The sequence below is a fragment of the Pelophylax lessonae genome (genome assembly GCF_965119305.1).
Source record: "Pelophylax lessonae genome assembly, chromosome: 4".
NCBI lineage: Eukaryota > Metazoa > Chordata > Amphibia > Anura > Ranidae > Pelophylax > Pelophylax lessonae.
Window position 1 is genome coordinate 174,193,336 of NC_138771.1, and position 17,163 is coordinate 174,210,498.

General features: G+C 43.1%; 1 protein-coding gene across 1 annotated transcript in view; it reads left to right on the top strand.

Annotated features, from left to right (window-relative positions):
• Nucleotides 1–17,163, top strand: part of PROSER2 (proline and serine rich 2) — a 45,566-nt gene that overhangs the window by 26,277 nt on the left and 2,126 nt on the right. The window contains exon 3 of the mRNA XM_082254348.1: nt 14,761–14,983. Coding sequence (XP_082110474.1) covers nt 14,761–14,983 — 223 coding nt within the window. The remainder of the gene's footprint in view (nt 1–14,760; nt 14,984–17,163) is intronic.

Here is a 17,163-nt window from a genome sequence, read left to right on the forward strand (position 1 = left end):
CCTCCTCCTGGCCAATCAGGGAGCGGGTCCTCCCGCTTCCTGATTGGCCGAAAGGCAAACACCGTGCCGTTGGACGAGAAGGAGGCTCCGCGGGAGGACTCGGAGACGCGGGGAGCCGACTGCGAGACCGTCCGTGAGGTAAGTGCATGGGTCTCGCGGGGGGGGATCGCTGGCACTCTGCAATTGGGGGCAATGTTGTGGCTGGCGCTCTGCAATTGGGGGCAATGTTGTGGCTGGCGCTCTGCAATTGGGGGCAATGCTGTGGCTGGCGCTCTGCAATTGGGGGCAATGTTGTGGCTGGCACTGTGCTATTGGGGGCAATGTTGTGGCTGGCACTGTGCTATTGGGGGCAATGTTGTGACTGGCGCTCTGCAATTGGGGGCAATGTTGTGGCTGGCGCTCTGCAATTGGGGGCAATGTTGTGGCTGGCACTGTGCTATTGGGGGCAATGTTGTGGCTGGCACTCTGCAGTTGGGGGCAATGTTGTGGCTGGCACTGTGCTATTGGGGGCAATGTTGTGGCTGGCGCTCTGCAATTGGGGGCAATGTTGTGGCTGGCGCTCTGCAATTGGGGGCAATGTTGTGGCTGGCACTCTGCAATTGGGGGCAATGTTGTGGCTGGCACTCTGCAATAGGGGGAAATGTTGTGGCTGGCACTCTGCAATTGGGGGCAATGTTGTGGCTGGCACTCTGCAATTGGGGGCAATGTTGTGGCTGGCGCTCTGCAATTGGGGGCAATGCTGTGGCTGGCGCTCTGCAATCATTGGGGGCAATGCTGTGGCTGGCACTCTGCAATCATTAGGGGCAATGCTGTGGCTGGCACTCTGCAATCATTGGGGGCAATGCTGTGGCTGGCACTTTGCAATCATTGGGGGCAATGCTGTGGCTGGCACTCTGCAATCATTAGGGGCAATGTTGTGGCTGGCACTCTGCAATCATTGGGGGCAATGCTGTGGCTGGCACTTTGCAATCATTGGGGGCAATGCTGTGGCTGGCACTTTGCAATCATTAGGGGCAATGTTGTGGCTGGCACTCTGCAATCATTAGGGGCAATGTTGTGGCTGGCACTCTGCAATCATTGGGGGCAATGCTGTGGCTGGCACTCTGCAATCATTGGGGGCAATGCTGTGGCTGGCACTCTGCAATCATTGGGGGCAATGCTGTGGTCACTGTGCATTGAAAGGGGGGCACGCTGGTCTCTCTGCATTGAAAGGGGGGCACGCTGGTCACTGTGCATTGAAAGGGGGGCACGCAGCGCTGGTCACTTTGCATTGAAAGGGGGGCACGCAGCGCTGGTCACTGTGCATTGAAAGGGGGCATGCTGGTCACTGTGCATTGAAAGGGGGCACGCTGGTCTCTCTGCATTGAAAGGGGGGCACGCTGGTCACTGTGCATTGAAAGGGGGGCATGCTGGTCACTGTGCATTGAAAGGGGGCACGCTGGTCTCTCTGCATTGAAAGGGGGGCACACTGGTCTCTCTGCATTGAAAGGGGGGCACGCTGGTCACTGTGCATTGAAAGGGGGGCATGCTGGTCACTGTGCATTGAAAGGGGGCATGTACACTGGTCACTGTGCATTGAAAGGGGGCACGCTGGTCACTGTGCATTGAAAGGGGGCATGCTGGTCAATGTGCATTGAAAGGGGGCACGCTGGTCACTCTGCATTGAAAGGGGGAACGCTGGTCACTGTGCATTGAAAGGGGGAACGCTGGTCACTGTGCATTGAAAGGGGGCACGCTGGTCACTGTGCATTGAAAGGGGGAACGCTGGTCACTGTGCATTGAAAGGGGGCACGCTGGTCACTGTGCATTGAAAGGGGGCACGCTGGTCACTGTGCATTGAAAGGGGGCACGCTGGTCATTCTGCTGGGAAAGTCGGAACTGGTTACTAAAATTTTTGAATCCCACCACTGGATGGACATGGTCAGCAACAATACTCAGGTAGGCCGTGGCGTTTAAACAATGGTAAATTGATACTAAAGGGTCCAAAGTGTGCCAAGAAAATATCCCCCACACCATTACACCACCACCACCAGCCTGAACTATTGATACAAGGCAGGATGGATCCATGCTTTCATGTTGTTTATGCCAAATTCTGACCCTACCATCCGAACGTCGCAGCTGAAATCGAGACTCCTCAGGCCAGGCAACGTTTTTCCAATCTTCTATTGTCCACATTTGGTGAGCCTGTGCAAATTGTAGCCTCCGTTTCCTGTGGCACCCAGTGTGGTTTTCTGCTTCTTGTAGCCCATCTGCTTCAAGGTTTGATGCATTCAGAGATGGTATTCTGCATACCTTGGTTGTAATGAGTGGGTATTTGAGTTACTACTGCATTTCTATCATCTCAAACCAGTCTGCCCATTCTCCTCTGACCTCTGACATCAACAAGGCATTTTTGTCCACACAACTGCTGCTCACTTGATATTTTCTCTTTTTCAGACCATTCTCTGTAAACCCTAGAGATGGTTGTGTGTGTAAATCCCAGTAGATCAGCAGTTTTTGAAATACTCAGACCAGCCTGTCTGGCACCAACAACCATGCCATGTTCAAAGTCACTAAAATCCCCGTTCTTCCCCATTCTGATGCTCAGTTTGAACTTTAGCAAGTCGTCTTCACCACATCTAAATATCTAAATACATTGAGTTGCTGCCATGTGATTGGCTGATTAGCAATTTGTGTTACCAAGCAATTGAACAGGTGTACCTAATAAAGTGGCCGGTGAGTGTATGTTTCTATGTCCTACAGCTTATAGATATCAGCTTCTAATGCAACCTGATTGTACATCAGATTCTTACTTTTAATTCCATTTTCAGTACCAATAATATAAAGATTAAATGTTCTTTTAAAATATATTCACTTTTTTATACCTAGGAGCACCAACAAGTTTGCAAATATATCCTCTTAAAGTGTCACTAAAACCACATTATAAAAACTATCAATTACATGCTGTACATACTCACCTAGTCACTATGAAATTAGTTTTCTGTATTCTGAAAAAAAAAAAAAATGGGTTGAATCTGCTGCTCTCCATCTCCACCTTCTGTTCATGTCCCCATTTCAGCTAGGGATTTTGCAGCTGTGGTGGCAACTCTGCACATGCTCAGTTTTCAGTGAGTTTCTATGCTGAGCATGTCCTCCCTATCACACCTTGGAAGCCCATGTTACTATAGAGTCACACATGTGGGTGTATACACAGTGGTAAGTGACAGCCCACTCCCTCCCTCCTTCTCCATGCCCACTTACCAGCTAAACTTAATGGGGGTGGGACATCACGTGTAGATTAATGGAGGCTTCACCTCCCTCTTACTCTAAGACACAGGCTGGAGGGGTGCGGCATAGCCTGTGACTGGCAGAAATCTGTCCACACCATGTTTTTTCCACAAAATAATAAAGATTGGGTTTCAAATATATATTTGTATGCCAATTTAAAAACAGTTTATTGATATTATTTATTCATTTTACTCTGTATTCCAGAGGCTGTTTTTTTTTTTTTTTAAACATGAAACCAGTAGCAGAGGACTAGAAGCTCCTCCTGTTTTTGTTTCCCTTCAGACATGCTGGGAAATATCTGGGTCATGTGACAGCTGTATATCAATTAGGAAAAAGGTACTTAGATGTTTTTTAATTCAAATAATGACAGTACCATCATCCACATACAGAAATAGAAGGGACAATGTAAATTAAACAGATGTGTGGTCAGTATCACTTTAACTAGCAAAGTTGGGAGATTTTGACACTGCTCTATGGATTTTGTAAATGCAGAATGACCAAGTGAATGTTATATGACATAACATTGTGGGGACATTTTTAATTTTTAATTCTCCATGGAGGTGTGTTGCATTAACCACTAGCCGACAGCTCACAGTAATCCTACTGGGGCAGTGTGGCTCTCCTGGGTCCAGCGACGTAGACCTACGTCGCTGGAGTTCATGTGATTCATGTTCATGTGATTCCAGAGGCTTGCTCCCACTGTGTTTAGACACAGCGAGAGTCAGGCCGGGGGAAGAGAGGCGGCGATCATGGAAACGGTGAGAAGACCCGCCTGCTTATATAAACAAAGCAGGCGGATCTTCTCAGTGACAGACAGGAGGAGATCACAGGATTCAGCATAGCTAAACCTGCGATCTCTGTCTGTGTCACAGAACCCCCCCCCCCCCCCCCACACACACACACACACACATCAGTAAGCATGAGGCATACATTTAACCCCTTGATCACCAACAGTGTTTACCCCTTCCCTGACACACATGCACATTTTTAGCACTGATTACTGTAGTAATGTCACCGGTCCCCCCAAAAGTGTCAAGAATATCAGTTAGGGGTCCGATCTATCCACCCCAATGTCGCAGTCCCACAGAAAATCGCAGATCACTGCCATTACTAGTAAAAAAAAAAACAATAAAAATAACATAGATCTTTCCCTTAGTTAGTAAACGCAATAACTTTTGCGCAAACCAATCAAAAAACGCTTATTGCGATTTTTTTTTTACCAAAAATATATAGCCGAAAAAAAATTGGCCTAAAATGTTAAAAAATTTTGATTTTACATTTTTTTGGGGGGGAATGTCGTATAGCAGAATGTGAAAAAAATTGTTTTTTTTTTTTTTCAAAATTGTCGCTCTTTTTTTGTTTGTAGCGCAAAAGTTAAAAATCGCACAGGTGAACAAATGCCACCAAAAGAAAGCTCTATTTGTGGAGAAAAAAAAGACATAAATTTAATTTGGGTACAGCGTTGCACGACCGGCACAATTGTCCGTTAAAGTAACGCAGTGCCAAATCGCAAAATAGGGCCTGGTCAGGAAGGGGGTAAAATCTTTCCGGGGCTGAAGTGGTTAATACTCAATACATGCATTAGCACTTTGCGGTGCCATCAATTTAAAGAGCCCACCTCAACCTACCAGGGCATCACAGCTCCCACACACACACATGCATTGCAGCATGCCACCCCACATGATAACGCATGATTTGAAATTGTAATGTATGATTAATACATTATTTCAAAGACTGCTTTAAAAATCCTGTATCCCAGTGCCAGTATTAATAACTCATTTTCAGTCCTTTTCGTTTTGCTGAACTACCTAAAAAAAAGAAAGAAAGAAAAAAAACATACATTTTTGCATACAAATTTAATTTGGGAATTTAGATTTAATTTCCTTATTATAATATTTCCAAATGTTGGAAAAAAAATGCCAATTATTGAGCTGCAAAAAAAGTGTTAAGGTCAGATGGTAGTAATTAGCTTATTTATAGCAATCACTGCTTCACTCTAAGCTTTAACAGGACATGACATGAGCTGTTTCCATGGATACAAGGATTGGAACAATCATGTCACACTCAGGCCATACATTCAGTATTTCCTAACTGTCAATTAGGAATCCAAAACAGGCATTGCCTGTGTCCAACGTGCTGCCTAAAGCTTCATCATATGTTGTGAGAAGGTGACAGGAAAGTGCTGGAGGGAAGGCACATCGTTCCAGATAACCTACTAAATTAGCAAAAAGCACCAGAAAAGCGCGCTTTATTGGAAACTTTGCCGTTTTCTTGTTTTTTTTTTTTTTTTTTTTTGCTGGCTCGGGCAAAATTCAAGCAGTGTATAGACCTTCTGGCACTGTTTTGTTCAATGAAAGTTGATTGTTCAATCCTCTTTTGTTAAAGGGTAACTGCACTTTTGTGGGGAAAAAAAATCTGCAAATAAAGAAAAAACAATATAACCTATGCAATTGCGACACAAATTATATTGTGATTGAATGTTATTAAAAATTACCTTTCCTTTTCAATCTGTAGCTATTGTATTTTCTGAAAATGCAATGCAATATGGCTACTTGGAGGTGTTCTATATACAGAATGTGTACTGACCACACCCCAGAAACATCATTTCCTGCTTGTGTGATTGGCTCACCAATTTTCCCAGAAGTCTGCCTAAGATACAAGTCAGATTTCTGGCATCCCCTGCAACAAAAATTTCATTTTTGGTGAGATACTCTCAATAGGAACACATCTAAAAGGATGCAGGCCCAGCAGAGTTCCTCATTAGTGCCCTGCAGCTGCCCCAGCTGATAGATAATTAGATAAAACCACTCCCTTTAGACCCACTCAGCAGTGGCACAAACAGTGATTTCTTCAGAATAACAAAAGGTAGGAATCTGCAACAAAGTTTATTAAAAATCGTTGTAATGTACAGAGATCATCCAGAGGGGAATGTTTCTTTCTCAACAAAAGTGGAGTTACGCTTTAAAGTAGCCTGTTGTAAAGTTGTCAGCCCAACAGGGCCTGTATCCAATCAGATGCGGGCACGGTTCAGGTATTCTTACAGCTGTAAGAATAAAATAGCTCGGCAGTGGAATTTTGTCCATCTGCGCTGTTATCTTGGTTGGAGGAATCTCTCAGATTTCTTTTGTTCAGCCTACATGTTGTATGAAAGAATTCTCTGTGTATGGCCAGCTTTAGAGAGCCAGGTTTAAAGTGGTATTAAACCCCAAAACAAAAATTCTATATACTGTATAGCAGCTTACCATTCCTAAATGTAGTGGCTGCATTTGTTTCCTTTTATTGGGCTTTTTCCTTTTTTTCACCTGGTTATCTGGCCAGTAAGTCTGTTATTTTTCTCTTACAGACCAAGCTGTCCAACAAAAGTGGCAGTTGGAGGTTTGAGACTCACCACTGACAGGGGTGCTTATGCTTACAAGGGTCAGTTTTTATTTATGTAAAACCTTTATCCCAAAAGGAAAATAAATCTGTTGCTTTAACTGCTTATAAAGTGTTAGCTGGAGTTCAACTTATATTTGTTAGTCAAGTACATCTAAATGTGCTAGTCTTAAGCCTCGTACACCCTAGTTTTTTCTCATTCAACCCAGCAGAGCTGAACGAAAAAAAAAACTGACAGCTCAGGAGATGTTGTACTAACTATCCAATGTTAGTACAGCAATCTCCCCTGCTGTGCTATTGTGTTCTGACAGGGGGAAGCCCCCCCCCCCCACCAGAACACTCCAGTCAGCTCTCTCAGCTATTGGCTGAGAGCACTGATCGGGAGCCAATTGGCAGACATTTTTTAAAAACACGTCCCTTCGACAGAAGCCGGCCGAGCGGCTGACTTCTGTTGGACCGACTCCAGGACACACAGGCCGAATGTTGACCGGTTTCTATTGAGCCGGCCAATGCCATCTGACATTCGATCCATGTGTACTAGGCTTAACACTCCCCTCTCCCTAGACTGACAATGCAGCTGCCCAAAGATGACTCTGTTGTTCCTCCAGTGCAGTGGAAGAAAGAAAATCTGCACCACATTTGAAGGAGTTCCATGGTCACAGCATACACTTTCACTTTATAAAGCAGAACTAAAGGGGTTAAACTTACTTTTTCCAATGCTCCCTCGCCAGCGCTGTGTGTATGTAGGTCTTTGGGCCTCTTCATTGTCATGTGTGGGATGATGTCACTGCTGCACCTGCGCAGAAACCAGTAATCCCAGCACACAGAGCTCAGCCCGGTGTTGTAAGCTGAGCTAGGCATGTGCAAGTCAGTTTACAGCGCCGGAGAAGAAAGCAAGCAGACAGGTTGCCTGCCTGCTTTCTGTCTTGTTACAGTGGAACTTCAGTTCCGCTTGACGTTAGCATTGTAATATCAATACAAACAATAAGATATTTCTGACAATCCAATATAAGCTTAAACAATCTCCTTTTATGTTGTGAGTTCTGCCTATCTGCTGACCATCTCTTTCCACAACTTCCTGGATTCCCTGCATGCATTGCTGTTTACTTTCAATCTCTATGGACTACATATCCCATGGTACCCTGCTGCCTGGAAGCAGTACATTCTGTATTGACTCCGCCTCCTGAAACCCCTTCTCTCAGCACCTCTGTAGTTTAGATGTAGGCTCTGTGAAATGTGTGACACATCAGTGGTTACATCACCTAGTGAATACATGTCAAAGAATTCTGGGAAGTCAATGTGTGGGGGATCTTCACAAAGTAAATTTACAAACTTCAAGATTGCTCAGAGTAATGGGAGTAGGCTAGAAATATTTGAAATACAATGTGGAAATTAATATATGATTTTACTTGTTGTCCATACATACACTTTAAAAGAGAAGTATGGGGTTTCCTTTTTTTTCCCCATTTATACTTACCTATGTGGATGCAGCATCGATCCGATGCTGCATCTGTCCCCTGGCGCTTCTGCACTGAGAACCATACGATCGAACACCGCTGATCGCTCGGTTCTGACAGGTCCCCAAGCAGAGAGCTTCTGACTCAATGGACTCCTCATGACTCCTCACTCATTGGAGCGCTGGGCTGTGGAGGGGCGGGGAGCGGCGAGCCGCTGGGAGGCTGTCAGTCCAGGCACCTGGCGGATCCCAACTCTGTGGTTGTGATGACGCGGTGCCTGGATACACATATGTGACATCAGCAGAAAGCAGACTTCAGCCCGCTCTCTGCTGAAAATGGGTCATAGTAGTGCAGAATGAACTGCACTCCTGTGATCTATCGGAGATGTACAGCCAAACAAGCTTTGGCCGTACATCTCCATTAAGAATTGCTAAGCTGTGATATATTCCATTTTTGTTTTTTTGGGGTTAGTACTGCTATAAGTAAAGCCAGGAAAAGCGGTGATGTTTTATTGGGGGAAAAGGTTTAAATAGGGTAAAAAAATGACTTTTCCAGTGATCTATTGCTTTGTATACAGCAGCCCCTGCGTCATTCCACAAAGATATCCTCAAAACCTAGAAGGTCACTACTGCTATGCGAGAACGTAGATCTCATTAAAATAAAGTTAACCATTAATTTCCCTACAAGCCTGTTTCCATGCCTCTTAGAAGCAGTCATTTCGGTAAAGCTGTTTTGTAAACCGTAACTTACTCATAAGCCGAATAATGAATCTCATTAGTTATGTCGTTGTGGTTTACCTGTGCATGGAATTCACGTAAAAGTGGCAGAGAAGACCTGGAAATGTTTGTATACGTGATACAAGCACAATTCCTAGAATACCAACAAAGACTTAAAAGGAATTTGTAACCTTAGCCACTAATTAGTACAGCGCTGTACATAGCTCCTATTGACCCACGTTCCTTCCACTTGTCACGGGCGGCTGGATGGACTGGTCAATTACCCTACATCAGTCCCCTCGGCTTCAGAATGCCTATTTAATTTAAACATTCATTTGAGGGGTTTACATTTCCATACTAAGTCATATTATGGATTCATATTTAAAAAAAAAGCAGTTTTTACTTCTTCTTTTAGGTAAAAGATAGATTAAATATTAGACAAAAATCCACCAAGGTCTCCCTAGTTAAAGCACTGCAGGCAACTAGTCAATCATTGAACTGCTAATGGTATCCAGGAGACCATGCAATCTGTGCTACAATCTAGATTCTGGATGAGCCTGCAGCTTCTCATACAATTCCATGTAGTGTAACTTCCTTCTCATACTCCATTGTGGGTGAAAGAGACTACACCAAACTGCATTTGTATTTGGTTAAGACTCAGGCATATTGAAGCAGATCTTCAATATAGAAGGTCCACAATAGACACAAATACTTATCTTAGTTCCAGCAGTCTGACACCCGCCAGGCAGGGGCAGACTGGCAACTTTCAGCCCAGGGGGCAAGTACAAACCAAAGGCCCATGGTGCAGTGACTCGGCCCCCCTCCCACTCTCCCTCTTCCCGTCCTCCTCCTTACCCCCATTCCAGGCTGAAGCCCCACTCCAGGTACTCTCTACTCATCAGCTGAATCCGGGGTCCCAACCTGGCCAGCAGGGGGGCGGTTGGGGGGAGCTTTGACAGCTCTGTTGGGACTGGCCAGGGGAGGAGAGTCTCAAGTGGGGCATGGAACAGGTCTCTGCTCAGACACAGTTTACACCATCCATGCTGGGGGGCAGAGAGGGACTGCGCTCTGTCCTTGTCTTCATTCCGCACCCAAGTAGGTCAGTGGCAGAGACTTTTTACTTCTCTTCACCAGGATTCCTTTAGGCATGTCTGTGGCAGAAGCAGTGCAGACTTTTTACAGGACATCAGAGCAGCCCAGGGGGCAATTGCCCCCCTGCCCCCTGGCCCAGTCCTCCCCTGCCGCCAGGTCAACCACCAGCACCAGCAACTTCTCCCCAGGTTCTTCCGGTTGCCATTTTTTTGCCGTTTGGATTGGCCAGCATAGGAGGATGTCACTCCCATGCAGTCACTCATCCCAGCACATTGGCAGTATGCTGGAATATAAACCAAGTTGTGCACACACAACTTTGGGTACTTTCCACAGAGGATTGCGAATAGGCAGCTATCTGTACTTTATTGCAGAAGAGACATGTCTCCTCTGCTCTAAAAAGCCTGCCTGTTCACAATATTTTATTTTTTACATTTAGAGGAACTAAACCAACTGATTTAAAGCAGAACTAAACCCTCCTATCTTTTACATGCAAGCAATCTGCCATCTTTGCCATAGTTTGATCTGTAGTTGCACTGGTCATGAACATGTAATTATTTATGATACCAGTCATTTGATGGTGTGACAGTTCAGTTGAGAGCAGAAGCAAACGTGACATTTCTATAGTTCACGGCATGCCTTGAATTTTAATCAGAACTGAAGACAACATGGAAAAACTTACAAGCAGGCAGGTTATTTTATCTCAGAAGAGACATGCAATGCAATAAAGTCTTCTGCAATAAAAAAGACACCTAACTGCTTGCTCACAGTCTTCTGTGACATTGTCACCACAGTCTCTGTGTGCCAGGATGACTGGATCCTGCACATGGAACTACGTCATGCCACGCTCAACAATGAAGATGGCCAAAAACCAGCACCCACTGGGAGATAATGCCAGCTCCAGCGAGGTACCCGCTTGACAGACTTTAGACCATTAAAGAGGAGGTAAGTATGATGACTTTATTTCCACTTTTACTGATTAGGAAAATGGTTAAATCAATAAGTTTAGTTCTGCTTTAACTGTTTCCCTTAACTATCACATTCAAGATTTGCCTTGGAATCGAATGGTAACTGTTAGGGCTATCTCATACCAGCAGCCACACTGAGTGCACGCCCCCTAGAGTTTGTTAGAAGAATACAGTGCTGATGCAGTTTCCAGTGCATCACATTGTTTACTTTTTTTTTGTCATGACTTTATTGAAATGTCACATGTGATGTAAGTTCAGTTGGTCCCTGTGGGATGGATTGTGTTGCACCATGCTGGGCTGAGTAAAAGTACTGCATGGTGTACTTTTTTCAGCTCACACTTCCACAGCGCAGTGTTGTGAATTGTCCCTATTGGAAACAAGGTTTTTTTTGCCCTGTCTGGCATTGGGACTCAGCCCAGTCCTAGAACACATGGTGTGAAAGGGCATTTACAATTACCAGTGTGCTTATGTCCGCTCTTAACCCTATCAAGCCCTCAAATGGCTGGTGTCATAGCTAATCACATGTGCAGCATCATGGCAAGTTCAGATCTAACGGAGGCTAAGATAGCAGCTTCCTGGGCTGTAAAAATAGGAGGGTTTAGAAGCATCAGTAGAATCTGCCAGTGCTGACAACTCCTTCTGAAAGAAACGATGTGCCTGGCTGTCAGACTGTCCCTGTCAGTACTTTCTGAGCTATTGACCAGGAACAAGAATGCAGATATGGAGTTCTGACTACATTGGCTGCATGCTTATTCCAGGTCAGTGACTCAGACTATCGAGAACAACTGGGGGGATTTAGATAGCAGTCCTAATAAGGGTAAATGATCAATGGCAAGCTTTAAACAAGTCCGCTAACCTATCCATGACATATAATAATTTGGGCTTGGGAAAGCATTACCTTTAGCTGATATTTATAAAGTTTTCAGCAAACTTTTAGGCCGTTTTTGAAACCTTTAAAGAACCCTTTAGCTCCAGCCTGTGAGTTTTGAATACAGATCTTAGAGAGCGTGCCGGCTGTAGCCCAAACAGGGTTTTAGCAGGCTTTAGCAAGGTTCAAGTAATGCTGAATTTTGATAGACCTTGCTGAAACCTTCATGTTGCAGCTACCAGACTTGTTCTTCACTGTCACGCATTTATGAGCGTTGTCATTTTTCCATTTCTTCTCCTACAGATGGATAGCATGTGTAATGGAGCACGTCCGCATTGGACACAAGACACAATCAGACACATTTCAAACTGGAAAGTTAATGGAAAGTGTTTGATCATCCTGCTTGCACAAAATAAACATGCTATACCTATAAGGTGGACTATGCATGCTTATGGAAGCACTTGATATGCCTAATCGCTTGATTTATGCCAGAGAATATATTATATTTTCTAGCTATAATTTGCTAGTTTGTTTTAGAAAACCTATGCAGCAAGTTGGACCAGCAAGCCTTAAAGGTGTTTTAGGTATGGAATGATCTTCATGTCTCATGAAGTGCAATACATTGTATACAACTGACCTTAAAGCAGTAATAAACCCCAACATAAAAATGTAATGTATGATTACCTTGCTAATCCTTTAATGTGGTGGCTGCATTGGTTTTCTTTTTTTAAGCTTTTTTTCTTTTTTTATTTTCACCTGGTGATCCAGTTAGTAACACACTTTCTATCTTAGGAAGTCCCCACTCTAGATGAAGGAACAATGGAGTCACACTTAGACATCAGCATTGTCAATCTTGGTGTAGGGTAGTTTTAGATGGACTTCACTAACAAACTAAAACTGAACTCCAGCTTACACTTTTTTAAGCAGTTACAGCAAACCTTTTTTTCTTTTAGTTTTAATGTTTTACATAAATGAATAAAAACTGACCATTGCAAGCACCCCTGTCAGTTTAAAGTGGAACTAAACCTTCCTATCCTTAAGGCTCCGTTCCCATCTAGGCGTTTCTGCTGTAAACCTCAGCTCTAAAAACGCCCAACAAGATAAATCCCATTCATTTTAGTGGCCCCTGTTCACATCTGAGCGTTCTGTCGCCTTAAGCGAAACGCTAATTGCTCAAAAAAGTACATGAGTTTCCTTTTTGGCAGATTACAGGCGTTTTTTTTTTTTTTTTTATTGGTCACATGTCAACTCAAAAACGTCTGCACAAAAATGCTGCAAAATGCTACAAAAACAGTCCAAAAAATGCCTGAAAAACACCTGTAAAAATAGCAACGCCTAGATGTGAACAGAGCCTTACAGCCAAGGAAGTTGCCACCTTAGCTTCTGTTTGATCTGCAGCTGCTATGGACACGGAGATACAAATGTGATCAGTTATGATACCAGCCTTTCGAGGACTTGACAATTAGGCCGAGAGAACAAGCAATTGTGACATCTATCATTCATTGCATTCCTTGAATGTAACTGTTTTGGAAAACTGTTAAATTAATGGGTTTAGTTCCACTTTAAATTGTTTGTTTCGACCCTCTAACTGCTTTTTTTGCTGTGCAGCTTTGTCTGTTAAAGAAAGTAAAAAAATAACAGAATTACTGTCTGGATCACCAGGTGAAAAAAAAAAGTAAAAAAAAAAAAACATAAAAACAAAAAATGAATGCAACAACAATTTAACCGGTTGCCGACCGCCGCACGATGATATACGTCGGCAGTCAGCCCCAGCCAGGCAAAGTGACGTACCGGTACGTCACTAGCCTGTCACTTGCTTGGGAGCCAATAGAAGGCGAGCGCGCGCCCGCGGAGGCGCGCTCCCGCCCTGGCTCGTTCCCCAGCAAGTCCGTGCATGTGACCGGCGGACCCGATGTCCGCCGGTCACTCGTCGATCGTCGGTGCAGAGGGAGAAAGGCAGGAGGCTAATGTAAACAAGCCACCTGTCATTCTCCCCTGTGTAGAAACAGTGATCATACGGTTCTACTATGTAGGACCGTTGACTTCAAACACTTCAAACCACAGCCAATCACAGTAAGAATCACGCCCCTAGGGACACACACCACCCCTCCCTCTCAAATAAAGTTAACCCCTTCACTACCAGTGTAATTTTGCAGTAACAGTGCATATGTATAGCACTGATTACTGCAGTAATTTCACTGGTAACCCCAAAAGTGTAAAAAATGTCAGTCAAGGGTCCAATCCGCCGCCATCCGTCCGCCGCAATGTCGCAGTACCGCAAAAAAAATTGCAGATCGCCGCCATTACGCGTTAAAAAAAAACACCAAAAATGACAGAAATCTTTCCCTTAGTTAGTAAACGCAATATCTTTTGCGCAAACCAATCAAAACACGCTTTTTGTGATTTTTTTTACCAAACAAATGTAGCAGAAAACAAATTGGCCAAAAATGTTAAACAATTTTGATTTTTTAATTTTTTTGCTGTTTTTTTTTTGTTGTTTTTGCAAAATTTATGCTCTTTTTTTTGTTTATAGCGCAAAAAGTAAAAATCGCACAGGTGATCAAATACCACCAAAAGAAAGCTCTGTTTGTGGGGAAAAAAGGACGTCAAATTCGTTTAGGTATAGCATCGCACGACTGCGCAATTGTCCGTTAAAGTCACGCAGTAAAAAATCGCAAAAAACCCCCTGGTCAGGAATGGGGTAAAATCTTCCGGGGCTTAAGTGGTTAAGAATTGATAAGCTGCTATGTATTACATTTTTATTCTTGGGTTTAACACTGCTTTAAAAACTCAATTGTAAACCTAAATGTATTATTATCTGTTTATGCACTGTATGGGTTACTTTACTGCCCATTCACTATATCTACATAAAGTACCTGAACATATCGCGGTTATATGCAAACACATAAAGTGTCATTACAAGAAAACAATCTAAAGTAATGTAAGAACTCAATTTAAGTTGTATACTCTGTTGGTTTTTGTAATGTTGTTGATTTGCAAATTGTTTTCCATTTTTGTAGGATGATGAGAACCTGAAATATCTAACAAATGAGGAGAAGAATGCCCTCCTGTTTTTTGAAGAAACATTGGATGCTTTTGAGGAGGACAATGAGGAGCCACCAGTCTTACTCAATTCAAGTTTTAGTTATTACCCACCCAGATCAACAGAAGATAGTCACTCTGACAGTGATGATATAATTGACCTGGTGCAGACGGGGCACAATCACGAAGGAGTTTTGTCAGGTATGGTTTTCAATCACAGGTTGTGTAAATTGAATGTTGTTCTGATGGACTTGGGTACCATTGTTCATGGACATTCGGCTCACATACAAATATCAGACATTATGAGGTTACATTTTTTTAAAAGTTTTAATAATGTCCACTTTGTAAAGTGACTATTCACTTCATGGATACATCTAATCATGTGAAAAGAATGCAGGATTTTTGCTTGCACATGATTGGATGAGTGAGGGAACACCAGTTACCCTATTCACTAAGCTAAGGCTGGCCATACATGTTCAATTTTCATGTACAATTTTCTGTTAGATTTACCAAAACCCATATAATATGTGGTCAAAACTAAACAACACTTTCAATTGTAATAAATTAGGCAGGCCTTTGTACTACATAGTTGAAGGTAATTCTAATGTAAATTGTACAAAAAATTGTAAGATAATTTTATAATGTATGGCCAGCCTAAGTTAACATGAATTTTGCAAAGTGAAAACTTTCTGCATGATTTAGTAAGTTAACCTCTCTTTTGTGGATTCAGTAAGAGTGAAACTGGCCATACACCCATAGATTTCTTTCATTCAGTCTGTGAGCTGAAAAAAAAAGAAATCTAAAGACTAAGATATCTCTATCCACATAAAATAACAAAAATGAATAAATCTCCTGCTAAGGCTATTAGTAAGATGCTAGCTGTCAGAATACCCAAACAGTGACTGCATCTGATCAGATGCATGGGCTGTTCAGCTGACCGTTTACTACCCATCTCCCTCAATTTTTCAATTGAAGGGTACCAGGCAGAGTGGTGCTGACAGGACAACCCACTTAATGCATTTTAGCCAGTTCTTTAGGAACTTACTGAAATTTGCTCATTGTATGGCCAGCTTTAGCATACTCAAGCTAGATTGTGAATTCTCAGTCAAAAAGCTGCCAAGAATGACTAAGTACATTGGCCATGAACTGACTGAAAGTAATGCATTGCTATGACTCATCACCAAAGCATAGATATCTACACTGATTGCAGTAGGAGTATCCGGCAAATAAACTCACGTAATGCCAAATACCAGTGTGTTTAAAGAGGAGTTCCAGCCTGTAAAGAAAATAAAGTCAGCAACTACAAATACTGTAGCTGCTGACTTTTATTATATGGACACCTACCTGTCTAGGGATCCCCCATTTTTGGCACCCCAAGACGATCTGTCCATCGGCTCTGGGTGCAGTCGCCACCATCTTCACTAAGTTAAACAGGAAGTGAAGCCTTGTGGCTTCACATCCTGTTTCCTACCGCGCATGCACGAGTCGTGCTGCGCCTTCTGAATGGTCCCACTGTCTTCTGGGACCTGTGTGTCTCCCAAAAGGCAGTGAGGGGGGGGAGAGGAGGGGCCGGAAATTTCGTAGATCGCCGCACAACGATTGCAGCGATCTTACCCGGAAGTGGGAGCAGGTACCTGGTTGTGGCCGTATCCGCTCCCCTCTCCCCCCAAAAGGTGACAAATGTGGCAGCGGAAGGGGGGGGGAGCAAACAAGCGGAGCTTCACCTTTTGGGTGGAGCTCCGCTTTAAGCTTTCGTAAAGATCACCACGCTGACTGCAAATTCCATGTGTTAGTCTTTGATTCTGTAAAAACATTAGCTGATGCTTCATAGAAACATATTTTTATTTTGCCTTTACTTTGGGAATGATGGCATGATAATGATGATAATTGTTATCAATGTGAAGCCATTTTAACACCAGATCCAAAATAACTTGTGGTACCCACACTTTGAAAAATATTCTTCAACTGTTCTTCTTTGAATGTATGCACTTCTTTACATAGAGTGGGTTAGTAGGTACCAGTATAGATTCTTTTTATCTTTTAGCCACTTGAACTCTAGTACCTATATACTTCTTTTGGACCCCAGCAGTTTCTACATTTAAGCTATGTATTGCTGTAGCTAAAATATGCAAATTTTTGGTCCCACTTTATAATAATAATGAAATAACATTTCTGGTACACGGCATAGCAAAGTTGTTCATAAAGACTGCAACACTACAAAAACAAATAAACAACACAAATAAAAAAAATAAAAAAAGGTTATATATGAATAGTTAAAACATTTTTTTTTAATGTTAGCCAAGAGGAGTATGAGAGGAACGAATATAAATATGACTGATTAGGGATAAATGAGGAAGGATAAGTAGTTAATCAGAATAATT